At 46.6% G+C, this 26713-nt stretch overlaps 1 protein-coding gene across 1 annotated transcript in view; it reads left to right on the top strand.

Annotated features, from left to right (window-relative positions):
• Window positions 1-23964, top strand: part of LOC145348244 (leucine-rich repeat and IQ domain-containing protein 3-like) — a 77098-nt gene extending 53134 nt beyond the window's left edge. The window contains exons 7-8 of the mRNA XM_080196445.1: window positions 17979-18735; window positions 23424-23964. Of these exons, the coding sequence (XP_080052571.1) occupies window positions 17979-18735; window positions 23424-23670 (1004 nt within the window). The 3' untranslated portion in view covers window positions 23671-23964. The remainder of the gene's footprint in view (window positions 1-17978; window positions 18736-23423) is intronic.
• Window positions 23965-26713: the final 2749 nt, after the last annotated feature.

Raw genomic sequence — 26713 nt, 5'->3', positions numbered from 1 at the left:
ACAAATAGCATATAAAGACACAAACTTTACAGCATGGTAGCACAGTGGTTAGCACTGCTGCTTCACAGCACTTAGGGACCTGTGTTCAATTCCCGGCTCGGGTCACTGTCTGTGTGGAGTTTGCACATTCTCCTCATGTCTGCGTGGGTTTCCTCCGGGTGCTCTGGTTTCCTCCCATAGTCCAAAGATGTGTGGGTTAGGTTGATTGACCATGCTAAAATTGCCCCTTAGATGCTTAGGTTAGAGGGATTAGTGGGTAAAATATGTAGGGATATGGGGGTAGGTCCTAGGTGGGATTCTGGTTGGTGCAGACTCGATGGGCCGAAAGGCTTCTTTCTGCACTTGTATATGTATATTGTATATCGCCAGTTAGTGTGATTTTGCAAGCCTAGGCAAGTCGTGGGGGTTACAGATAGTGTGACCTGAACCCAAGATCCTGATTGAGGCCGTCCTCATGTGCACGGAACTTGGCTGTCAGTCTCTGCTAAGTGACTCTGCGTTGTCGTGTGTTGTGAAGGCCGCCTTGGAGAACGCTTACCCGAAGATCAGAGGCTGAATGCCTGTGACCGCCGAAGTGTTCCCCAACAGGAAGAGAACACTCTTGCCTAGTGATTGTCGAGCAGTGTTCATTCATCCATTGTCACAGCATCTGCATGGTCTGCCTCGGGACATCCTTTCCTGCAGTGTATCAGGTAGACAACATTGGCCGAGTTGCAAGACTATGTACTGTGTACCTGGTGGATGGTGTTCTCACGTGAGATGATGGCATCCGTGTCGATGATCTGGCATGTCTTGCAGAGGTTGCTGTGGCAGAATTGTGTGGTGTTGTGGTCAATGTTCCCCTAAAGGCTGGGTAGTCTGTTTGAGGTTGTGCAGTTGTTTGAAGGCAAGTAGTGTGAGTATGGAGATGGCCTTGGCGAGATGTTTGTCTTCATTAATGACATGTTGAAGGCTCCGGAGAAGATGTCATAACTTCTCCGCCCTGGGGAAGTACTGGTTGACGATGGGTGCTCTGTTCACCATGTACCGTGTTTGTCTTTTGAGGAGGTGGGTGCGTTTATTCGCTGTGGCGCGTTGGAATTATCGATCGATGAGTCGAGCGCCATATCCTGTTCTTATGAGTGCATCTTTCAGCATCTGGAGGTGTCTGTTGTGATCCTCCTCATCTGAACAGATCCTGTGTATACTGAGGGCTTGTCTGTAGGGGATGGCTTCTTTAACGTGTTTAGGTTGGAAGCTGGAGCATCATGAGTTTGTGTGTGGGCTTGCGGTACAGTGAAGTGCTGAGGTGACTGTGCTTAATGGAGATGCGTGTGTCCAAGAATGCAACCGATTCTGGAGAATAGTCCATGGTGAGTCTGATGGTGGAATGGAACTTGTTGATATCATCATATAGTTGTTTCAGTGATGTTCACTGAGTCCAAAGGAAGAAAATGTCATCGATGTATCTAGTGTATAGCATCGATTGAAGGTCCTGTGTGGTGAAGAAGTCTTGTTCGAACCTGTGCATGAAGATGTTGACATACTGAGGTGCAAATTTGGTCTCCATAGCTGTTCCGTGTGTCTGGATGTAGAACTGGTTGTGAAGGTGAAGACATTGTGGCCCAGGATGAAGTGGATGAGTTGTAAAATTGCATCTGGAAACTGGCAGTTGTCGGCATTGAGTATTGAGGCAGTTGCAGCAATACCATCATCGTGGGGAATGCTGGTGTACAGTGCTGAGACATCTATTGTGACGAAGAGTGCTTCTAGTTTAACTTCTCCATGTGCGCTGAGTTCCTGTAGGAAGTCCATAGTGTCACGACAAAAGCTAAGGGTTCTTTGTACAATGGGTTTCAGGATGCCCTCGAGGTAGCCGGAGAAGTCCTCGCACAAGGTCCCATTGCCTGATATGATGGGACGGCCAGGTGTGTTTGCCTTGTGTATCTTCGGGAGGCAGTAGAGATCTCCAACGCGGGAGTATGTGGGATGAGAGCACAGAGGGTGCTCTGATGGTCAGGATCAAAGGTCTTGATCAGTCTGTTGAGTTGACAGGTGTGTTCTTTGGTCAGATCTGCGGGTAACTCTCTGTAGTGTCCTTCGTTATTCAGTTGTTGGTACACTTCTTTGCAGTAATCCATTCTGTTCAGTATGACGATGGCCCCTCCTTTGTCTGCTGGTTTGATGACAATGTTGCAGTTGGTCTTGAGAACGCGGATGGCATTGTGTTGTGCTTGGATGATGTTCGGGGCTGTCTTGTGAATACGGCTGATGAATCTGGTGTTGGCGCACCTCCTGACGGCCAAGCTTCTACCCTAAACATGTTAAAGAAGCCATCCCCTACGGACGAGCCCTCCGTATACACAGGATCTGTTCAGATGAGGAAGATCACAGCAGACACCTCCAGACGCAAGGGGATTAAGGGTTATGGGGAGAGGGCGGGAATGTGGAACTGAGCCACGACAGGTCAGCCATGATCTTATTGAATGGCGGGGCAGGCTCGAGGGGCTGGATGGCCTACTCCTGCTCCTATTTCTTATGTTCTTATGATGCTGAAAGATGCCCTCATAAGAACAGGATATGGTGCTCGACTCATCGATCGATAGTTCCGATGCGCCACAGCAAAAAACGCATCGATATCCTCAGAAGACAAATACGGGACACGGTGGACAAAGTATCCTTCATCATCTAGTACTTAGCAGAGTAGCTACGACATCTTCTCCAGAGCCTTCAACATGTCATTGATGAAGATGACCAACTCGCCAAGGCCATTCCCACACCCCCACTTCTTGCCTTCAAACAACTGCACAACCTCAAACAGACCATTGTCCGCAGTAAACTACCCAGCCCTCAGGAGAACAATGATCACGATGCCACACAACCCTGCCACAGCAACCTCTGCAAGACGTGCTGGACCATTGACACGGATGCCATCATCTCACGTGAGAATACTATCCATCAGGTACACGGTACATACTCTTGCAACTTGGCCAACATTGTGTACCTGATATGCTGCAGGAAAGGATGTCCCAAGGCATGATACGTTGGGGAGACCATGCAAGCACTACGACAATGAATGAACACTGCTCGACAATCACCAGGCAAGAGTGTTCTCTTCCTTTTGGGGAACACTTCAGTGGTCATGGGCATTCGCCCTCTGATCTTTGGATAAGCATTCTCCAAGGCGGCCTTCACAACACACAACGCAAAGTCGCATAGCAAAGACTGATAGCCAAGTTCCGCACACATGAGGACGGCCTCAACCGGGATCTTGGGTTCATGTCACACTATCTGTAACCTCCTCAACTTGCCTGGATTTGCAAAATCTCACTAACTCTGCTGTCTGGAGACAATACACATCTCTTTAACCTGTGCAGGTGCAGCAGGTGGTCAGGAAGGCTAATGGGATGCTGGCCTTCATAGCGAGGGGAATTGAATATAAAAGTAGGGAGGTCTTGCGGCTGTATAGGGCATTGGTGAGGCCGCAGCTGGAGTACTGTGTGCAGTTTTGGGCGCCGTACTTACGCAAGGATATTTTGGCCTTGGAGGGAGTGCAGAGGAGGTTTACTAGGCTGATACCGGAGTTGAGGGGGTTGAGCTATGAGGAGAGGCTGAATAAACTAGGCCTGTACTCATTAGAGTTTAGAAGAATGAGGGGAGATCTCATTGAGACATATAAGATGATGAATGGGATGGATAGGATAGAGGTGGAGAGACTCTTCCCGCTCAGAAAGGACAGTAGGACTAGGGGGCACAGCCTCAAGATAAAGGGGGGGCGGTTTAGAACGGAGTTGAGGAGGAACTTCTTCACTCAAAGGGTGGTGAATCTCTGGAATTCTCTGCCCGTTGAGGTGGTGGAGGCTGCCTCGCTAAATATTTTTAAGACGCGGGTTGATGGGTTTTTGATTAGCGAGGGGATTAAGGGTTATGGGGAGAGGGCGGGAATGTGGAACTGAGCCACGACAGATCAGCCATGATCTTATTGAATGGCGGGGCAGGCTCGAAGGGCTAGATGGCCTACTCCTGCTCCTATTTCTTATGTTCTTATGCTCTTAATACTACTCCACTCACATTGTCTGTACTTTTAAGACTTGATTACCTGTAAAGACTCGCATTCCACCAATATTTTGTAAATTGAGTTTTTGTCTTTACATGCCCTGTTTGTGAATAGAACTCCCACTCACTTGATGAAGGGGCAGCACTCTGAAAGCTAATGGCTTTTGCTACCAAATAAATCTGTTAGACTTTAACCTAGTGTTGTGAGACTTCTTACAGTGTTTACCCCAGTCCCAGATATCGCAACAACCTATCATTCGGTACCTTGTCAAAGGCCTTGCTAAAGTCCATGTAGACAACATCAACTGCACTGCCCTCAGATATTTACTGGTTACCCCTTCAAAAAACTCAATTAAATTTGGGAGACATGATTTTCCACTCACAAAGCCTTGCTGACCGTCCCTAATCAGTCTTTGTGTCTCTAAATGCCTGTAGATCCTGTCTTCCAACAACGTACCTACCACAGATGTGAAGCTCATTGCCTGTAGTTCCCAGGCTTTTCCCTGAAGCCCTTTATAAATAAAGATATAACATTTGCCACCCTCCAATCTTCAGGCACCTCAGCTATGACTATTGATGATTCAAATATCCCTGCTAGGGGACCTGCAATTTCCTCCCTAGCCTTCCACAATGTCCCGGGCATTTATCTACCTTGATGCACTTTAAAACTTCCAGCACCATCTCCTCTGTAATATGTATATTCCTCAAGACATCACTATTTATTCCCCCAACTTCCCTAACATCCATGCTTTTCTCAACAATAAATATTGATGAGAAATAATCATTTAGGATCTCACCATCTCTTGTGGATCCGCACACAGATGACCTTGTTGATCCTTAAGAGGCCCTACTCTCTGCCTAATTACTATTTTGTCCTTTATGTATTTGTAGAAGCTCTTTGGATTCTCCTCTGCCTTATGTGCCAGAACAATCTTGTATCCCCTTTTTGCCCTCCTGATTTCTCTCTTTGTTCTACCCCCACACCCTCTATACTCTTCAAAGGATTCACTTGATCCCTGATGTCTATGCATGTCATGTGCCTCCTTCTTCTTCTTGACCAGGGCTTCAATATCCCGAGTCATCCAGGGTTCCTTACTTCTGCCAGCCTTGCCCTTTACTTTAAGAGGAATGTGCTTACCTTGAACCCTAGTTAACACATTTTTGAAAGCCTCCCATTTACAAGACATCTCTTTGCCTTCCCACAGACTCCCTTAATTAACTTTTGAAAGTTCTTGCCCAATACCATCAAAATTGGCCTTTGCCCCAATTTAGAATTTTAATCTTTGGGCCAGACCTATCATTCTCCATAGCTATCTTAAAACTAAAAGAACTATGGTCGCTGGTTCCAAAGTGATCCTATACTAACACGTCTGTCACCTGCCTTTCCATATTTCCCAAGAGGAGGTCAAGTTTTGCTCCCTCTCTAGTCAGGCCATCCACATACTGAATGACAAATTTCCCCCTGAAAACACTCAACAAATTTCTCCCCATCCAACCCTTTAATACTATGGCTGTCCCAGTCAATGTTGGGAAAGTTAAAATCCTCTACTATTACCACCCTACTTTTCTTGGAGCTATCTGTAATCTCCTTACATATTTGCTCCTCAATTTCCCAGTGACTATTTGGGAGCCTATAGTACAAACCTATCAAAGTGATCTCCCTCTTCTTATTTCTCAGTTCTACCCGTATAGACTCAGTGGCCAAACCCTCGGATATATCTCCTCTCAGTACTCAGTTATGGCATAGATGGAGGATTGGTTAGCTATGAAGAAACTGAGAATAGAGAGGGATAAGTAACTTTTTGTCAAGTTTTCAAGCTGTAACTAATGGAGTGCTATGAAATCTGTGCTCAGACCTCAAATATTTACTATATACTAATAACCTGGATGAAGATAACAAGTTAAAGTTAAAGTTCATTTCTTAGTCACAAGTAGGCTTACATTAACAATGCAATGAAGTTACTGTGAAAATTGACTGTAAGACCCTTGTCAGGCCTCATTTGGAGTACTGTGCGCAGTTCTGGTTGCCTCACTATAGGAAGGACGTAGAAGCTATTGAAAGGGTACAGAGGAGATTTACAAGGATGTTGCCTGGACTGGGAGGCATGCCTTATGAAGTTAGGTTGAGGGAGCTGGGACTCTTTTCCCTGGAGAGACGAAGGTTGAGAGGCGACCTGATAGAAGTTTATAAAATGTTGAGTGGAATAGATAGGGTGGATTCTCAGAGGCTATTTCCCCGGGTTGAAATGGTCGCTACGAGAGGACACAGATCGAAGGTGCGGGGAGGCAAGTACAGAAGTGATGTTAGGGGTAAGTTTTTCACTCAGAGGGTGGTGAGTGAATGGAATCGGCTGCCGTCAGTGGTGGTGCAGGCGAACTCGCTGGGGTCTTTTAAAAGACTTCTGGATGAGTATATGGAATTTAATGGGATTGGGGGTTATAGATAGGTCTATAGATTGGTAGGTGTTGATGTGATCGGTGCAACTCGTGGGCCGAAGGGCCTATTTGTGCTGTAGTGTTCTATGTTCTAAAATCTCTTAGTCGTCACACTCTGGCACCTGTTCGGGTACACTGAGGGAGAATTTAGCATGACCAATACACCTAATCAGCACGTCTTTCTGACTGTGGGAGGAAACTGGAGCACTCGGAAGAAACCCACATGGACATGGGAGAACATTCAAACCACACAGACAGTGACCCGAGAATTGAACCCGGGTCCCTGGTGCTGTGAGTCAGCAATGCTGACTACTGTGCCACCCATGTGTGGCAGTCAAATTTACAGGTAACAAGGCAAGTAGAAGAGTAAGTTGTGAAGAGGAAGTGGAAACTTGGGTACAGAAAAAAATTGGCGCTATATTCAGCAAGAGTTGGATAGTGAGTTCAGAGGAGACGCGGAATGATTTTCAGGAGGGAGTCTAGGGTCAGGATTTCCAATGAGATTTGGAACGGATGTTCTAGAGAGGCTGTTAGAGTCATAGCGTCATAGAGGTTTACAGCATGGAAACAGGTTCTCTGACCCAACTTGTCCATGCCGCCCTTTTTTTATTAACCACTAAGCTAGTTCCAATTACCCACGTTTGGCCCATATCCCTCTATACCCATCTTACCCATGTAACTGTCGCTTTTTAAAAGACAAATTTATACCTGCTTCTACTACTGCCTCTGGCAGCTCATTCCAAACACTCACCACCCTCGTTGTGAATAATTGCCCCCTTTGTATCTCTCCCGCTCACCTTAAACATATGCCCTCTAGTTATAGACTCTCTTACCTTTGGGAAAAGATATTAACTATCTAACTGATCTGTGCCCCTCATTATTTTATAGACCTCTGTAAGATCACCCCTCAGCCTCCTGTGCTCCAGAGGAAAAAGTCCCAGTCTATCCAGCCTCTCCTTATAACTCAATCCATCAAGCTCCGATAGCATCTTAGTGAATCTTTTTTGCACCCTTTCTAGTTTAATAATATCTTTTCTATCATAGGGTAACCAGAACTGTACAGAGTAACAGAGTTTCGGGGAGATTCAGGGGCGGGGGTTCCAGGGAGACTAAAGGTGGGAGTTTCAGGGAGAGTCGGGGTGGGGTGCGAGTTATAAGAACATAAGAACATAAGAAATAGGAGCAGGAGTAGGCCATCTAGCCCTTCGAGCCTGCCCCGCCATTCAGTAAGATCATGGCTGATCTGTCGTGGCTCAGTTCCACTTTCCCGCCCTCTCCCCATAACCCTTAATCCCCTTGCCTATCAAAAACCTATCAACCCGCGTCTTAAATATATTTAGCGAGGCAGCCTCCACCACTTCAACGGGCAGAGAATTCCAGAGATTCACCACCCTTTGAGTGAAGAAGTTCCTCCTCAACTCCGTTCTAAACTGACCCCCTTTATCTTGAGGCTGTGCCCTCGAGTCCTACTGTCCTTTCTGAGCGGGAAGAGCCTCTCCACCTCTATCCTATCCATCCCATTCATCATCTTATATGTCTCAATGAGATCTCCCCTCATTCTGCTAAACTCTAACGAGTACAAGCCTAGTTTATTCAGCCTAGTTTATTATGGGGACACTTGGGTTGGGAGTTTTGATTTGATTTGTTTTGACTTGATTTATTATTGTTACATGTATTAACGTACAGTGAAAAGTATTGTTTCTTGCACACTATACAGACAAAGCATACTGTTCATAGAGAAGTAAAGGAAAGAATGCAGAATGGAGTGTTTGAATTATAGCTAGGTGTAGAGAAAGATCAACGTAATGTGAGGTTGGTCCATTTAAAAGTCTGATGGCAGTAGTGAAGAAGCTGTTCTTGAGTCAATTGGGATGTGACCTAAGACTTTTCTATCTTTTTCCTGACAGGGGAAGGTGGAAGAGAGAATGTCCTGGGTACATGGGGTCCTTAATTATGCTGGCTGCTTTTCTGAGGCAGTGGAGAGTGTAGACAGAGTCAATGGATGGGAGGCTGGTTTGCATGATGGATTTAACTGCATTCATGATCTTTGTAGTTCCTTGAGGTCTTGGGCAGAGTAAGAGCCATACCAAGCTGTGATACAACCAGAAAGAATGCTTTCTATGGTGCAGCTGTAAAGATTGGTGAGAATCGTAGCTGACATGCTGAATTTTCTTAGTCTTCTGAGAAAGGAGAGGCATTACGGTGAGCTTTCTTAACTATATTGTTGGCATGGGGGTCCAGGACAGGCATTGGTGATGTGGACTCCTAAAAACTTGAAGCTCTCGACTATTTCTACTTCATCCCCATTGATGTAGACAGGGGCATGTACTCCACTACGCTTCCTGAAATTGATGACTATCTCCTTCGTTTTGTTGACATTGAGGGGGAAATTATTGTCATCACACCAGTTCACCAGATTCATGATCTCTGTCTCATCATTGTTTGACATGTGGCCTACCATGGTGGTGTCATCAGCAAACTTGAAAATGGAGTTGGAGGGGAATTTGGCCACACAGTCATAGGTGTATTAGGAGTATATTAAGGGGCTGAGGACACAGCCTTGTGGGGCACTGGGATGATCGTAGAGGTGTTGTTGCCTATCCTTACTAATTGCAGACTGTGAGTTAGGATCCAGTCACAGAGGGAGGAGCCGAGGTCCAGGCCAGAGTTTGGAGATGAGTTTTGTAGGAATAATATATGTTGAAGTTTGAGCTGTAGTCGATAAATAAGAGTCTGACATAGGTATCTTTTGTTATCTAGGTGTTCCAGGGTTGAGTGCAGGACCAGGGAGATGGCTTCTGCTGTGGACTTGTTGTGGTGGTAGGCAAACTGGTGGATCCAAGCAATCCGGGAGGCCAGAGTTGATTCATGCCATGACTAACCTTTAGAAGCAATTCGTAATGATGGATGTCAGAGCCAACAGCTGATAGTCGTTAAGGTACGCTGCTTGGCTTTTCTGTTACTGGGATCATGGTCATCTTCTTGAAGCAGATAGGGACCTCAGATTGTTGTAAAGAGAGGTGGAAGATGTCTGCGAATTACCCCGCCAGCTGATCCACACAAGATCTGAGTGCTCATGTGGGTACCCCATCCAGGTTAGTTGCTTTCTGTGGATTGACTTCGAGAAGGCTGCTCTGACATTTGCAATGATGATTTGGGATACATGTTCATCCGAGGCTTCCAGGGTGGAGGGTATACCCTCGTTGACCTCTTGCTCAAAATGGGCGTAGAATGCATTCAGCTCATCAGGGAGGGATGCATTGCAGCCAGCAATTTTACATGTCTTCATCTTGTAGGCTGTTATGTCTTGCAGACTTTACCATAGTCAGCGGGGTCTATGTGACTAGCCTGGGACTGTAACTTGGTCTGGTACTGTCTTTTGGGATCTTTGATAGATCGTCGTTGATCACATCTGGCTTCCTTTTAAAGGTCAGGGTCACCGGACTTGAATGCCTCAGATGTAGACTTCAGTAAGCAGTGGATATCCCTGTTCATCCATGTTTTCCAGCTGAGTGTTTCAAGGACACTCAGGATGGGAGATCCAGGGAGACTTGAGATGGGGGGTGGCGGGGTGGGGGGGGGGGGGGGGGGGAGTGGATCGCATGGCTAGTTTCAGGGAGACTCCAGTGGAAGTTCCAGGGAGATCCTACTGTTTTGTGCAGCATGTTGTCTCTATTTCTATCCCCTAGCAGTTTACAGAATCACATGTTTATATGGGGTTGATGGTGAAGTGTTGTTCCCATTGGCAGAAGCAGGTGGAACATAGATTCAGGGGTTTTCATAAGAACATAAGAAACAGGAGCAGGAGTAGGCCATCTAGCCCTTCGAGCCTGCCCCGCCATTCAATAAGATCATGGCTGATCTGAAGTGGCTCAGTTCCACATTCCCGCTTTCTCCCCATAACCCTTAATCCCCTTGCCTACCAAAAACCTATCTACCCGCGTCTTAAATATATTTAGCGAGGTAGCCTCCACCACTTCAACAGGCAGAGAATTCCAGAGATTCACCACCCTTTGAGTGAAGAAGTTCCTCCTCAACTCTGTTCTAAACTGCCCCCCCCTTGAGGCTGTGCCCTCTAGTCCTGCTGTCCTTTCTGAGCAGGAAGAACCTCTCCACCTCTACCCTATCCATCCCTTTCATCATATACGTCTCAATAAGATCCCCCCTCATCCTTCTAAACTCCGAGTACAAGCCCAGTCTATTCAGCCTCTCCTCATAGCTCAACCCCCTCAACTCCGGTATCAGCCTAGTGAACCTCCTCTGCACTCCCTCCAAGGCCAAAATATCCTTGCGCAAGTGCGGCAACCAAAACTGCACACAGTACTCCAGCTGCGGCCTCACCAGTGCCCTGTACAGTTGCAGCAAGACCTCCCTACTTTTATATTCAATCCCCCTTGCTATGAAGGCCAGCATCCCATTTGCCTTCCTGACCACCTGCTGCACCTGTAGGCTGGGTTTTTGCGACTCATGCACAAGGATTCCCAGGTCCCTCTGTACCGTAGCATGCTGCAGCTTTTCGCCCTGTAAGTAGTAGTCCTTCCTACTATTATTCCTACCAAAGTAGATAACCTCACACTTGCCATCATTGTATTCCATTTGCCAGGTCCTCGCCCACTCGCTCAGCCTATCGAGATCTCTCTGCAGACTTTCTACACTCTCCGCACAATTTGCTGTTCCACTTATCTTTGTGTCATCAGCAAATTTCGACACCTTACACTCGGCTCCCTCCTCCAGATCATCTATATAAATGGTAAATAGCTGAGGCCCCAGCACCGATCCCTGGGGCACTCCACTAGTTACCAACCGCCAATCCGAATAGCACCCATTGACACCCACTCTCTGCCTCCTATTTGACAGCCAATCCCCTATCCACGCTAACACCTTACCCCCAACTCCATGTCCCCTAACCTTCTGTAACAACCTTTTGTGTGGCACCTTATCAAACGCCTTCTGAAAATCGAGAAACACCACATCCACCGGTTCCCCTCTATCCACCGCACTAGACACATCCTCATAGAATTCCAATAAATTCGTCAGACACGACTTCCCCTTAACGAATCCGTGCTGTGTCTGCTCTATCAAACTTCTTCTCAAGATGCCTCACTATTTCCTCTTTGATGACGGATTCAAGCATTTTTCCTACAACAGACGTTAAACTAACCGGCCTATAATTCCCTGCCTTTTGCCTGCTACCCTTTTTAAACAGCGGCGTAACATTAGCCGTTTTCCAATCTTCCAGCACTTCCCCGGAATCCAGCGAGGTTTGGAAAATAATCACTAAGGCATCCACTATCACCTCCGCCATTTCCTTCAGAACCCTTGGATGCATTCCATCCGGTCCTGGGGACTTGTCCACCATCAGTCCCTCTAGTCTGTCGAGCACTACCTCTCTAGTAACAATGATCTAATTCAGGCCCTCCACTCCTACCATCTTTCCATTGTTAACACCCGGCAAACTATTCGCGTCCTCCTCCATGAAGACCGAAGCAAAAAAGTTATTCAAGGCCTCAGCCATTTCCTCATCCCCCACCACTAAATCCCCCCTCTCATCCTCTAAGGGTCCAACATTCACCCTAGCCAGCCTCCTTTTTATATATTTATAAAAACTCTTACTATCCTTTTTTATATTTAGCGCTAGCCTAGATTCATAGTCTATCCTTCCTTTCTTTATCAACTTCTTCATCATTCTTTGTTGATATTTAAACCTCTCCCAATCCTCTTCTCGCCCACTACTTTAAGCCACTCTAAACGCATCAGCTTTTAATTTAATACTCTCCTTTATCCACGGCTGATTATCTCTTCTCCTATGATCCTTCTTTACCATCGGAATAAATTTCTGCTGAGCACCAAGAAAGATCTCCTTAAAGATCCTCCACTGTTCCTCAGCAGACCTACCGACCAATCTGCGCCCCCAATCTACATTCGCCAATTCCTCTCTCATCCTATTGTACTCCCCTCTGTTCAAACAAAGGACACAGGTCCGGGATCCTACTTTCTCCTCCTCCATCTGCATCAGAAACTCCATACAATGATCACTCTTCCCAAGAGGATCCCTCACAACAAGGTCCCTAATTCTACCTGCCTCATTACATAATACCAGATCTAAGATAGCTCGCTCCCTCGTTGGCTCCAGCACACACTGTTCAAGGAAACTATCCCGGCAGCATTCCAAGAACTCTTCCTCAAGCCCACCGCGTCCAACATGGGTCGACCAATCGGTATGTAGATTGAAATCCCCCATAATTATCGCCGTACCATTCCTGCATGCATCATTTATTTGTGCTTTTATAGCCTGCCCCACCTCCAGGTCATTATTTGGGGGCCTATAGACGACACCCACCAGCGTCTTCCTCCCCTTGCTGTTCCTAATCTCCATCCACAATGATTCCATGTTCTGCTCTTTGGCGCCTATATCTTCCCTTACTACCACCCTGATACTATCCTTAATCAGCAGAGCTACCCCCCCCCGCCCTGCTTTTTCCTCCCGTCTACCCTTCCTAAACACTTGATACCCCTGGACATTCAGTTCCCAGTCCCTGTCACCTTGCAACCACGTCTCTGTAATAGCCACCAGATCATATCTATTTGTGCTGATCTGCGCCACCAGCTCATTCACTTCGTTCTGAATGCTTTGTGCACTCAGATAAAGTGTCTTCATCCCAGCCTTCACCTGGACCCTATTTGAAGGAACGCTACCAACCTTACTCATGCCCCCTACTCCCTTTATTATTGGGACATCCTTGACCTCTTCCCGTACCTGTACCCTCTCCTTTACTTTAGACCCTGTAATTTCACCTACTCTCGCACCCTCCCCCCCCCCAATTAGTTTAAAGCCCTATCTACAGTCCTAGTTATATGATTTGCCAGGACTCTGGTCCCAGCATGGTTCAGACCAACACCATCCCACCTGAACAGGTCCCACCTGCCCCAATACTGGTGCCAATGCCCCATAAATTCAAAACCATTCCTCCCACACCAATCCCTGAGCCACCCATTCACCTCTTTAATCCTATCTACCCTACGCCCATCTGCACGCGGTTCAGGTAGTAATCCAGAGATAACCACCTTGTCGGTTCTGCTTTTTAATTCCATTCCCATCTTTTCATACTCCCTCTCCAGATCCTCAGTTCCCATTTTGCCTATGTCGTTGGCACTGGCATGCACCACAACGACCAGATTCTCACCCTTCCATTCCAAGTTCCTCTGCAGCCTAGATGCGACATCCTGGACCCGAGAACCAGGCAGACAACACACCCTTCTGCGCTCTTTTTCATTGTGACAAAAGACAGTGTCTATATCCTTAACCACACTATCCCCAATTACCACTACATTCCTTTTTACCTTCTCTTTGTCTATGTCCTGTGTCTGCATCACTGTACCGTGTGCAGTTTGCTCATCAACCTCACAGTCCTCATTCTTGTCCACACTGGAAGCAAGAACCTCAAACCTGTTATGCAGATTAAGAGGCTGAGGCATTTGGGTCCCACCCTCCTTCCTCCCCGTCCCACCCTCCTTCCTCCCCGTCCCACCGTCCTTCCTCCCCTCAGCAGCCCCCTCTTGTTCCTGACCCTTAGAGTGAGCCAGTCCGGGGGTGTGGATGTCTCTTGCACCCCATTATCAGTGGCACCCTCCCACCCCCTGATGAGCCTCAGTGTCTGAAGCTCAGAGGCCAGCTCATCTACTTTGAGCTGGAGCTCCTCCAGCAACCAGCACTTACTGCAGACATGGTCACTGGGAAGGACCCTGGGGTCCACCAGCTCCCACATCATACAGAAACAGCACATCACATGCCCCTCCATTATTGCCCCTTAGTAATTTCTAAACACAGTTTACAAGTCAAACCTACCTGGCCCTTTTCTGCCAAGCCCTTGCAGCTCACTCAGCTTCCCTCTCACTCAGCTTCCCTCTCACTCAGCTTCCCTCTCACTCAGCTTCCCTCTCACTCAGCTTCCCTCTCACTCAGCTTCCCTCTCACTCAGCTTCCCTCTCACTCAGCTTCCCTCTCACTCAGCTTCCCTCTCACTCAGCTTCCCTCTCACTCAGCTTCCCTCTCACTCAGCTTCCCTCTCACTCAGCTTCCCTCTCACTCAGCTTCCCTCTCACTCAGCTTCCCTCTCACTCAGCTTCCCTCTCACTCAGCTTCCCTCTCACTCAGCTTCCCTCTCACTCAGCTTCCCTCTCACTCAGCTTCCCTCTCACTCAGCTTCCCTCTCACTCAGCTTCCCTCTCACTCAGCTTCCCTCTCACTCAGCTTCCCTCTCACTCAGCTTCCCCCTCACTCAGCTTCCCCCTCACTCCGCTGCCCGCTCCGACACTGCCAGCTGTCTACAGCAGGCCTCCTTTTAAACCTAGCGTGGTTTAAAAAAAACCCTTCCCACAAATCCCCGCGACCCACTTTCTTTGTAGTTTTAAAGCTGTAATGTTAATAAGCCTGCGAAAATGTTTTTCAAGGTAATCGCTTACCTTACTCAGTGCTCCTTCATTCCGCCCACTCCAGTGAACAATCGCAGCTGCTGCAGGGGGATATGTTAGGAAGAACTTCTTTACATAGCAATTGGTAATGCACTCACTGCTGATGAGGGTTGTGGAGGGAAGACAATCAATGATTTAAAGTAGAATAGGCACCTGGTGGAAATAAATTTGTGGGAATACAGAGATTGAGCAGGGAAAAGTATAAGAACATAAGAAATAGGAGCAGGAGTAGGCCATCTAGCCCTTCGAGCCTGCCCCGCCATTCAATAAGATCATGGCTGATCTGTTGTGGCTCAGTTCCACTTTCCCGCCCTCTCCCCATAACCCTTAATCCCTTCTCTTATCAAGAACCCATCAACCCGCTTCTTAAAAATATTTAGCGAGGCAGCCTCCACCACTTCAACGGGCAGAGAATTCCAGAGATTCACCACCCTTTGAGTGAAGAAGTTCCTCCTCAACTCCGTTCTAAACCGCCTCCCCTTTATCTTGAGGCTGTGCCCCCTAGTCCTACTGTCTTTTTTGAGCGGGAAGAGTCTCTCCACCTCTATCCTATCCATCCCATTCATCATCTTATACGTCTCAATGAGATCTCCCCTCATTCTTCTAAACTCTAACGAGTACAAGCCTAGTTTATTCAGCCTCTCCTCATAGCTCAATCCCCTCAACTCTGGTATCAGCCTAGTAAACCTCCTCTGCACTCCCTCCAGGGCCAAAATATCCTTGCGCAGGTGCGGCGCCCAAAACTGCACACAGTACTCCAGCTGCGGCCTCACCAATGCCCTATACAGCTGCAGCAAGACCTCCCTACTTTTATATTCAATCCCCCTCGCTATGAAGGCCAGCATCCCATTCGCCTTCCTGACCACCTGCTGCACCTGCAAGCTGGGTTTTTGCGACTCATGCACAAGGACCCCGAGGTCCCTCTGCACTGTCGCCTGCTGCAGTTTTTCGCCACGTAAGTAATAGTCCTTCCTACCATTCTTCCTACCAAAGTGGACCACCTCACACTTGCCAACATTAAATTCCATTTGCCATTTCCTGGCCCATTCGCCCAGCCTATCTAGATCCTTCTGCAGACTCTCCACACCCTCCGCACAATTTGCCTTTCCCCCAATCTTGGTGTCATCAGCAAATTTCGACACCCTGCACTCGGTTCCCTCCTCCAGATCATCTATATAAATGGTAAATAGCTGAGGCCCCAGCACCGACCCCTGGGGCACCCCACTAGTCACCAACCGCCAATCCGAATAGCACCCATTGACCCCCACTCTCTGCCTCCTATTTGACAACCAATCCTCTATCCACGCTAACACCCTACCCCCAACTCCATGTCCCCTGACCTTCTGCAATAACCTCTTGTGAGGTACCTTGTCAAACGCCTTCTGAAAATCCAGAAAGACCACATCCACCGGCTCTCCTCTATCCACTGCCCTAGACACATCCTCATAGAACTCCAGTAAATTTGTCAGTAAATTTATCTGACTGGATTGCTCTGCAGAAAGATGGCATGAAATCAATGGGTCTCAGGACCTTCTTCCCTGCTGCCATCACTCTGTACCTCTAATAGTCTCTGTGGTAGCAAACTGTGACCAAGGATGGAATTTTCTCTTTTCGATTAAATGTCAACTCAGGCAGGAAAAAGGGTTGTGTAGCCACTGCCAGCTTTTCTTCTGTTTCCTGCTCCCCCCCCCCCCAACATACTTTTTGACCAAGGGTTAAACAATATCCTGGCGGTGGGTGTGACAATGTCACATTGGCAGGGCTGGTTCTGAATGTGCCCAGCTCATTGGGGGTGGGCAGTCAGAACGGGCAATCCTTATGGTGTAGAAGCTGTCTCGGGATTCTTGTTGGATTGTCTGCCCCCACCACCTTCCCATCTGCTGAAAACTGGACTGAAACTGCTTCCCCCCCCTGCCCCCCCCCGAGTGTTGTGACAGGCAGGAAAAGTGGTATTGATGCCACTGCTCCCAACAGTGGCTTTCTCCAGCATACTGCTGGCAACCTGGTGTGAGACTTTTTACTGTATTCTGAAGAACACAAGGACCTTGGCGTGTCTGTAGATCGCTGAAGGCGGAAAGGCAGGTTAATAGGGTGGTTAAAAAAAGGCATGTGGCACATTCGCATTTATCAATTGGGGTATAGATTACAAAAGCAGGGAAGTGATGTTGGAGTTGTATAGAACTTTGGTGAGGCCACAGCTGGAGCACTGTGTGCAGTTCTGGTCACCATATTATTGGAAGGATGTGATTGCACAGGAGGAGGTGCAGAGGAGATTCACCAGGATGCTGCCTGGGATGAAACATTTAAGTCATGAAGAGAGGTTGGATAGGCTTGAGAAGACTGAGGGGTGACTTGGGGTGTTGAAGATTATGAGGCGCATGGACAGGATGGATAGGGAGCAGCTGTTCCTCTTAGTTGAAGGGTCAGTTATGGGGGGAGATGTTAAAAGTGAGAGATGGGTTTTGAGGAAAAACATTTTTACCCAGAGGATTGTGATGGTCTGGAAGGCACTGCCTGGGAGAATGGTGGAGGCTGGATGCCTCACATCCTTTAAAAAGTACCTGGATGAGCACTTGGCACATCATAATATTCAAGGCTGTGGGACAAGCGCTGGCAAGTGGGATTAGGGGGCAGGTCAGGGCCTTTAATGTGTCGGTGCAGAAAAAATGGGCCAAAGGGCCTCTTCTGCACTGTGGTATTCTGTGACTCTGTGATCTTTCCTTTTTGGATTTGGTGGGTGGCTTTCTAGCCAGTTGCCATTCCAGCTGCTAAACCTCCCCATTTATCACAGTTGGGTACTGGCAACAATGCATGCTGGTTTGCCTGCACCAGTGGTTGGGCTCTTTTGCAGCCAATAGGGCTGGAGTGAAATGTGAATTCAGGACCTATCAGCTCAGAGGCAGGAGAGCTACCCACTGAGCCAGTCCCAGTATATGTTAGCTATATTGCTGTTATTTCTACATTTTACCATTATTGGCATCTATCAGTGTCCTGAGAAAAGGCATGCTTTATTTCTAGTGGTTACTGTTTTGCAGATATATTTGAACTGGAATCATTGACAGATGAGGATGAAGAAGAGGAGGATGAGGAAGAAGGTTCTGACAAAGATATCCATAATATTTTGCAGTTGTTTCGAATTGTTCAACAACGGGATCTTGCATATGAAATTATGCTTTCTCGTCTGGCATCTGGGGCGGATGTCCGTCAAGGCATCCAGCAGATCCACGAGATGCTCCAGAACAAACCACAACCCAAGTTTATCTACCAGCCGCCAGTAAGTTTGGACGTGAGACTGTACACAAAATCCTACGGCAGCGTAAGCCTGGCACCGTTTGTGGCGATTCAGAAAGCCTATGGAGACAGGGAGAAAGCCGTGAAGCAGCAGCTGCTTGCAGAGCGGATCCGCAAGCTGAAAGCAGCTGAAGACCAATCCAGGATCAACCTTCGCAGACAGGCCCTCAAGAAAAGTTACGATCCTTTCCTAAAGTATAAAGAAGACAAGATCCATGGGGAGCAGATCCTGCAGCAACGGAAACTGGATGAAGCAGAGTCACTGACGTTAGTTCGCCACAGTAACTATCTGTTCCTCACAGAGAAAAGTCGCCGAGAATCAGAGCATCAGTTAGTCAAGAAATTTAGCTGCAGCTACACCATGCTGTCAGAGGCCTCGCTGAAGCGTCAGATCAGGGAAAAGAACGAAAATATCCGACAAGAGAAATTTGACTCAGCGCAGATCATCAGAATAAAGGCAAAGCAACTAAAGAAAGAAATAACAGATTTCATGACGCACAAGTGAGTTCACAGCTATCATCTTTCAAATTCAGTGAAGTCTCTTGAATAGTAGTCTTCTTGACACAAATTGTCAAGTCTTTTCCGTTTGCTTTCAAATCCAAAAAAAAGTATATGCTCAATGTCGAAATGTTCAAATGATTAGTGTAAACTTGCTGGGTTGTGTAAAATTATGACAAATAACTACAATTTAAATGGTCTACTAGAAGATCTTCAGCCGCTCTTACACGTCCTGCCACACTGATGAGAACTCCCACTACCAACATGTCACTTCCTGTGTACAGGTCATGGAAACACACTCTACATCTTCCCTGTTGTAGTTAGGACAATTCATACTTGCAAAGAACAATGTTGAATGCAGAACAGAATATTGAATATTTAAATTGCACAAAGCATGAATTTAGGCACAAAGAGCAAAATCCTAGCATGTCCCTCCTCTGCCCTTTTAAAAACCGGCACATACATACACCAAAGCCAGTAAATAGCCCTTTGTGTTTGGACTTCCAAGACTTTGTCCTTGGGATGCACCCAGGTTACTGTTACATGGTGGATGATATTAGCTGTGCCTGGAGTGTGCACAGTGGTTGCATTGCTAACAGGAGGGGCTCCAGTGACACTGGTGCAGGAGATGCGGATTATGGACTTGGTGTGCCAACCTCTGTGCCAGTTGGCAGTGCTGGTGTGACTACTTGTAATAGATGATGTCATTCCTGATATGCAAAGCACCTTCTGAGGCAACCATGTACCTTTTGGGTTGGGGTCATGACTCTGAACCTCTGCCATTTTGTCATAATTCAGATTCACATTCTGAGTGTCTGGCCCTGCTACAGAGATGCAGAATATGCAGTCAAGGGGCACTGCCTGGCCCTGCCCTTAAACACCCGGGGGCTTCAATGACCTCTTCCCACTGACGAGGCCATCACGTCAAATCCCAGTTGGTGGGTAATATACATGATCCTCGCCGGTGAGGACTTAGACCGGCAAGGAGGCAAATTCAAGTGAGCACGGACAAAGCTGCAAAATAGGGCCAGCAAGATTGCGAGAGATGCACGATCCTATCGGCTCAGCATGCCGATCAACTGACGGGATGGGCAGATAAGCTCACCCCCAGAGTATCTTTTCCCTTTTTGCTGGCGTTTCATGAGGGCTTCCGTCATGTTCGTTTCCACAGGGCCTTGGTGACAAAGATCATGGTTCTGGTGTGTCTGGAGAATATTCTCTGAGCTGGCAAGGTCAGACCATCTCTTGGCAGATTATGCAAATTATTACTGCAGTGTAGAAGGCATGGAGGCATTTTTCAAGGCAGTGCTGCACACCACCAAATCATTCAATTGTGAATAAAGGGGGCAGCTTGTAGTGTATTCACAGTCCCAAGTGTGTGCAAAGTCCTTAACTCCCTGGAGACAAACTGCCGGGTGTTGACTGTCATTGGCCTTTATGGAATGCCATGTACAGCAAAGTATCTCTTCAGCTTTCCAATTACTGTAGTACTCATCATGTTGGGTAAGTAATCAATGTCATACCAACCTGAGAATGAACCAACAAGGACCAACTGTTGTCTCCTATTCCACTCAAATATATCTGCCATGGTGAGTGACCGTAAAAGGTCTGAGACCTCATGGAGGTGCAGTGGTTCTTTAGTTTGATGAGACTTGAGTGTGTTGCATGGTGCACATCTGGACACTTCACTCTCCGTGTCACTGTACAGTGAGGACCAGAACATGTTAACCCTTTGCCCTACACTTCGTTGCTTCTATCCCAGTGTCCTTGGTGAAGTTGCTGGTTGTAGTACAACTACAGAGAGCTGGTGATGATGAACCTCCGGCCATGCAGTATTAGTCCATCTTGCATTGTTAACTCATGGTGCAAAAAGTGTGGAACTCTTGGGGAAACTCTTTCGACTTTACAGATCATCCTTTCATGATGATGTCATGGAGCTGCTTGCATGTATGATTTGCCTGTAGGACAGCTTGGAGTTCCCTAATTCTGTGGGACAATAGTACTTGAATTATCATAATTTCAATGTCCTCCTCACGAACTGCATGTGCAGCAAAGGGTAGATAAGCCATGGAGAGGGTATTGGTAAGGGATAGATCACAGTGAGGCTGTGGATCACACTGAGGGTGTAATATTGGAACTTGAGCATCATTCACTGCAAGTGTGCTGATGCAGTGTGGAGGGGTTTTGAGGATGGTGATGAATGGTTGGTGATCAATTTCAACGTTGGCAGGACAGCCATAGATGAAATCTTGGAATTTCTGACATGTGAAGATTAGGGCAGGGATTTCCTTCTCGATCTGGACATAGTAAGTTTCCATGTCAGTGAGAGTTCTTAATGCAGACATCGCTGATCTGCCAATCTGGATACACACTGCTCTGAGTCAGTGCTGAGAAACATCTGCTGATAAGAGTACAAGAGCTCAGACATTGAAGTATTGTAACACTGGAGGGACTGACAACAGATCCTGGAGTTTATTGAATGTAGCATTGTGGTGCTCCTGCACACACTATTCTACGTTCTGGTGGATAGGTAGATAGAGGGTGTCCAGTTCCCTCACTGTAAAAGGAATGAACTTTAATAGATAATTTGTCATGCTGAGGAATCACTGCAGGACAGGCTTATCCTCAGGAGTGGACATTTGTCATAAGTTGTCTTATCTGTGTTTGGCTTCAAACCAACGGCAGTGAGCAGGTGGCTCATGTAGAGGACTTGGCTAACCTTGAATCTGCATATAACAGGGTTCAGCTTCAGCTGACAGCTCCTGATTCTGTCAAGCAGTAAGGGTAGATGTGCAGCATGTTCTTGCATAGTGCGATCCCACACCAAGCTGTCATTGACCAGGGTTTCACAAGGTTGTCCTGAAAAGAACTGTTCCATAGGCCATTGGAAGACCTCACTACCAGTAGAGGTATCATAGGGCATGTGGAGGAACCTGTATCTGACCAGGAGAGACACAAACATAGTCCACATTGGAAATTCTTCATCCAGCAGGATTTGCCAAAATTCACACTTTATTTCTAGGAAGCCGAGAACCATAGCATTGGGCACGTCCACCACAAGCTGACTATAACCTGGGTCGATGCAGATCCTGACTGTGCTATTTATCTTTACTGCAACTACCATCGCAGCAACCCACTCTGTGCGCGGGAGCAATGACACCTAATTTGAAGAGACTGGCATAGTAGTAAACACACCCTTCCTTTTTGAAATGTTTCCAATTGTCAGCAATGTTCTCATCAAAGAGAACCAAAGCACTTGCGCCATCTCAGTCAGCTCTTGATGTGTCAAGTTGCTGGCTTCTGCAGGAAAGATGACCAAGGATTACAAAGGGCCTTTCACAATATGGATTCAATGTTCCATTCTCCATATGAAATCACTGTGCATTGTCCATTCACCATATAGATTCACTGCGCTCTGTTCCATTCTCCATATAGATTCACTGTGCACTGTTCCATTCTCCATATAGATTCACTGTGCACTGTTCCATTCTCCATATATGGAGAGGGTGCAGAGGAGGTTTGCCAGGATGTTGCCTGGTATGGAGGGGAGGTCCTATGAGGAGAGACTGAGGGATTTGAGGTTGTTTTCATTAGAAAGAAGGCGGCTACGAAGGGACCTTATTGAAACATATAAGATGATTAGAGGTTTAGATAGGGTGGATAGTGATAGCCTTTTTCCTCGGATGGAGAAAGCTAGCACGAGGGGGCATAGCTTTAAATTAAGGGGTGGTAGTTATAGGACGGATGTCAGGGGTAGGTTCTTTACCCAGAGGGTGGTGAGGGATTGGAATGCCCTGCCTGCTGCAGTTGTAAATGCGCCTAGTTTGGGGGCGTTTAAGAGATCCGTGGATAGGTTTATGGATGGTAAGGGTTTGGTTTAGGTTAGAGGGTCATTGTTTTTTAACTGGTCGGCGCAACATCGTGGGCCGAAGGGCCTGTTCTGCGCTGTAATGTTCTATGTTCTATATAGGTTCACTGCGCACTGTTTCATTCTTCATATAGATTCACTGCGCACTATTCCATTCTCCATATAGATTCACTGCGCACTATTCCATTTTCCATATAGGTTCACTGTGCACTGTTCCATTCTCCATATAGATTCACTGCGCACTATTCCATTTTCCATATAGGCTCACTGCGCACTGTTCCATTCTCCATATAGATTCACGCACTATTCCATTCTCCATATAGATTCAATGCGCACTATTCCATTCTTTATATAGATTCACTGTACACTGATTCATTCTGCATGTAGATTACAGAGCAGTGTTTATGTTTCTATCACATTTGGAGCATGGTCTCTTGCTCTGGCCTCTACGTTAGGAATTTATGTGGATGCTCTTTGCAGTACTCAGTAAACAGTTAAAAATCTGGGGCCTTTAATATCAGGTTAGAAACAGCTGAGACCTGTCCTGCTAAAGCGCTTCAATCTTTAACATTCTAACAGGATGTGGTTACATTGAGGAATGGTTTCCACCTGTGGAGGAACTACAAGTCGAGGTCAGAAGTATGTCACCAATAAATCTAAATAGCAACAATTAGAAATAGTGAGGCAATTCTAAGCAAGCAGCAGTGATTATTTTCATACAGCAGTGTTAAGGTGCAAAGTAAATGTTGTGAGAAAGTTGACCTCCATTCATATGAGTGCTGCATTTGACTCTAGTGCAATTTCATTTTTCTCCCACATCAAGGCAATTAACCATACAAGCGGAGAACACTGCTGCCAGGAAAGCTGCCAATACTATTCTCTCAGAGGCATCTCGGAACAGATTGTTGCATGCCAGAGCCAGGATGGCATCCCAGAAGGCACGGCGGCGCACCGCTGAAACCACTGGTCCAGTGGCAACTGAGCAAAATGCCCCGAAGCCACGCAAGTTGCCAGAAATTTCTCCTCAGTTCACATTAAGCCAGTCTGAAGCACCTACTCCAGAAATCTGACAATGAAGAGGTCTCAAGAAATCAAGCCCCAATATGCAGTCACAGGACACATGATTGCACAATTCGTGGTGACATTTTATTCAGGACTGGCATTTTTTGTGTATAATCAGCTTGACCTGTCACTATGTAAGTTAGTAAGGTGTTGTAAAATTTGAAGGAATATAAAGAAAGTGGTGGATTCTAACAGTTATTCACGAGTCTCACCCTGAGAACTTTTGGACCATGTCAGTTTCAGCTTCTGCACTATGTACAATGGGTAAATCTAGCACCACAATTGACTGTGCCTCATCAGCAGTTGTAATGGCTTGTGGTAGAAACCTGTCAACTTGATTGACCATTCCAAGGAATCTTTGTAATTCTGCAATGTTTCCTAGCAATGGGAACACCGTAATGACTTGGTTTGTTTTGGGTCAGCCATAATTCTGAAACTTGCACAATATGCTATTAGAAATTTAGCAGAGGTTTTGCAAGTTTACATTTGTCACTTAATGTCAAACCTGCTTCTTGTCACACTTTGAGGACAGCTGTCACTCAACAGTCATGTCCTTCCTTTGATGAACTGTGTACCAGAATGTAATCCTTGTGGCATATTATACCTACCATGCCACCCACGGTCGGAAACATTATCCTTATATCAGGTGCAGCAGCAATTCCAAATAGGACCTTCTTAAAACAATAACAACTAAATGAGATGATTAAAATAGTTAGCAGTCTAGATTCTTTGTTCAGAGACAATTGTCAAAAGCTGCTGATAGTCTCTAAGTTTGTGAATTTAATGCGACTTTCATCCACTGAGGCTCCATTAAGTTGTTTAACTGAGTCAAGTCCACATTGATTCTAACAAGCCATTTGGCTTTGTTACTATGACCATTTCAGAACACCACTTTGTGAGGATAGTTTCTGGACGGATGATTCCTTGTTGTAATGTATGTACAATCTTTAGTAGAGGATACAGAAAAGATTTACCGGGATGTTGCCTGATATGGAGGGCATTAGCTATGAGGAGAGATTGGAGAAACTTCGTTTGTTCTCACTGGAATGATGGAGGTTGAGGGGCGACCTGATAGAAGTCTACAAGTTTATGAGAGGCATGGACAGAGTGGATAGTCGGAAGCTTTTTCCCAGGGTGGAAGAGTCAATTACTAGGTGGCATAGGTTTGAGATGCGAGGGGCAAGGTTTAAAGGAGATCATAGAGTCATAGAATCATAGAATCCTACAGTGCAGGAACAGGCTATTTTGGCCCATCGAGTCTGCACCGACCACAATCCCACCCAGGCCCCACCCCCATATCCCTACATATTTACCCGCTAATCCCTCGAACCTACACATCTCAGGACACTAAGGGGCAATTTTAGCATGGCCAATCAACCTAACCTGCACATCTTTGGACCGTGGGAGGAAACCCACACAGACAGAAGATGTACGAGGCAAGGTTTTTACACAGAGGGTGGTGGGTGCTGCCGGGCGAGGTAGTCGAAGCAGATACAATAGTGACTTTTAAGGGGTGGCTGGACAAATACATAAATAGATGGGAACAGAGGGATATGGTCCCTGGAGGGGTATGGGGTTTTAGTTCAGACGGACATCATGGCCGGTGCAGACTTGGAGGGCCAAAAGGCCTATTCCTGTACTGTAATTTTCTTTGTCCTTTGTTCTTGTTCTTGACTTTGAGTATGGATTAGGACCTTCCTCACTGTGATGATACATCTTGGATTAGCATCTGCCCTTAGGGTTACTTGATATTTATTTCAGCTTTCTTAAACCTGAAAATAAGGATGGAAACTCATTCCTGAATTCCTCACCAGACTACTCATCAGCAATTCCATCAACCTTGTTCATTAGCCTCAGCTGTAAGCATGTTTTTCTCCTCAGCAATGATGATTCTTGGTTCTGCAGAATATATACAGTTCCACAATTTCTTAATCCTTGTATCCTAATTTTGCCAAGCCTTGGTCTATTACTTTTAGTGTTGCCCCTCTTGGACCTTACAAACTGAGAGTTTTTAAAATTGTCTTAACTAATTTAATTGGTGCTAGAAATGTCAGTCAGTGAGGTCAAGTGCTGCACTTGTGAGATTGGGAGATCCATGACGCTTCCAGTGTCTCGGATGGTTACATCTTCAGGAAATGAACCTAACTACAGCTCCTTATAGACCGCATGGGTAGGTTTGGAAAGCAGTTGGATGCATTTAGGAACATGAAGTTGGCAGAAAGTGTCACAGATAGGAACTTTAGAGAATTGGTCACACCCAAGGTGCAGGCAGATAGATGGGTGCTGATCGCTAGAAGGGGCAGGCAGTCAGTGCAGGAATCCCCTGTGGCCATCCCCCTCTCTAACAAGTATAACGTTTTGGGTACTGTTGGAAGAAAGGCCTATCGGGGATAACAATAGCAGCAGCCAAAGCAGTGGCACCACGGCTGGCTCTGTTGTTAAGCAGGGAGGGACAAAGAGCTCTAGAGCAATAGTTATAGGGACCCTATAGTTGGGGGTGTAGATAGATGCTTCTGTGGATGTGAAAGACCCCAGGATGGTAAGTTGCCTCCCTGATACCAGGCTCCAGGATGTCACTGAAGGGGCAGAAAACATTCTGAAGGGAGAGGGTGAACAGCCAGAGGTCATGGTACATATTGGTACTAATGACATAGGTAGGTAGAGCGTCCTGTAGCAGCAGTTTAGGAAGTTAAGTAGAAAGTTAAAAAGCAGGACCCCTAGGATTGTAATCTCAGGGTTACTCCCTGTGCCACATGCCACTGAGGCTAAGAATAATGCAGCTCAACACATGGCTAAACAGCTGGTGTAGGACTGAGGATTTCAGATACCTGGACCATTGGGCTCTCTTCCAGGGCAGGTGGAACTGTATAAGAAGGATGGGTTACATTCAAATTAGAAGGGCATAAATATTCTGGCCAGGAGGTTTGTTAGTGTCATACGGGAGAATATAAGCTAGTTTGGCAGGGGAGTGGGAACTAAAGCACAGGTGAATTAACTAAAGGGGAGCCAGAGAGTAGGGCCAGTAAAACTCAGAGGAAGAGCAGGCAGGGT

This window comes from Carcharhinus amblyrhynchos, chromosome 9 (genome assembly GCF_965287045.1).
Source record: "Carcharhinus amblyrhynchos chromosome 9, sCarAmb.v2.hapA, whole genome shotgun sequence".
Classification (NCBI taxonomy): Eukaryota; Metazoa; Chordata; class Chondrichthyes; order Carcharhiniformes; family Carcharhinidae; genus Carcharhinus; species Carcharhinus amblyrhynchos.
The sequence above is the reverse complement of the archived record's forward strand: the minus strand, read 5'-3'. Positions and strand labels throughout refer to the sequence as shown.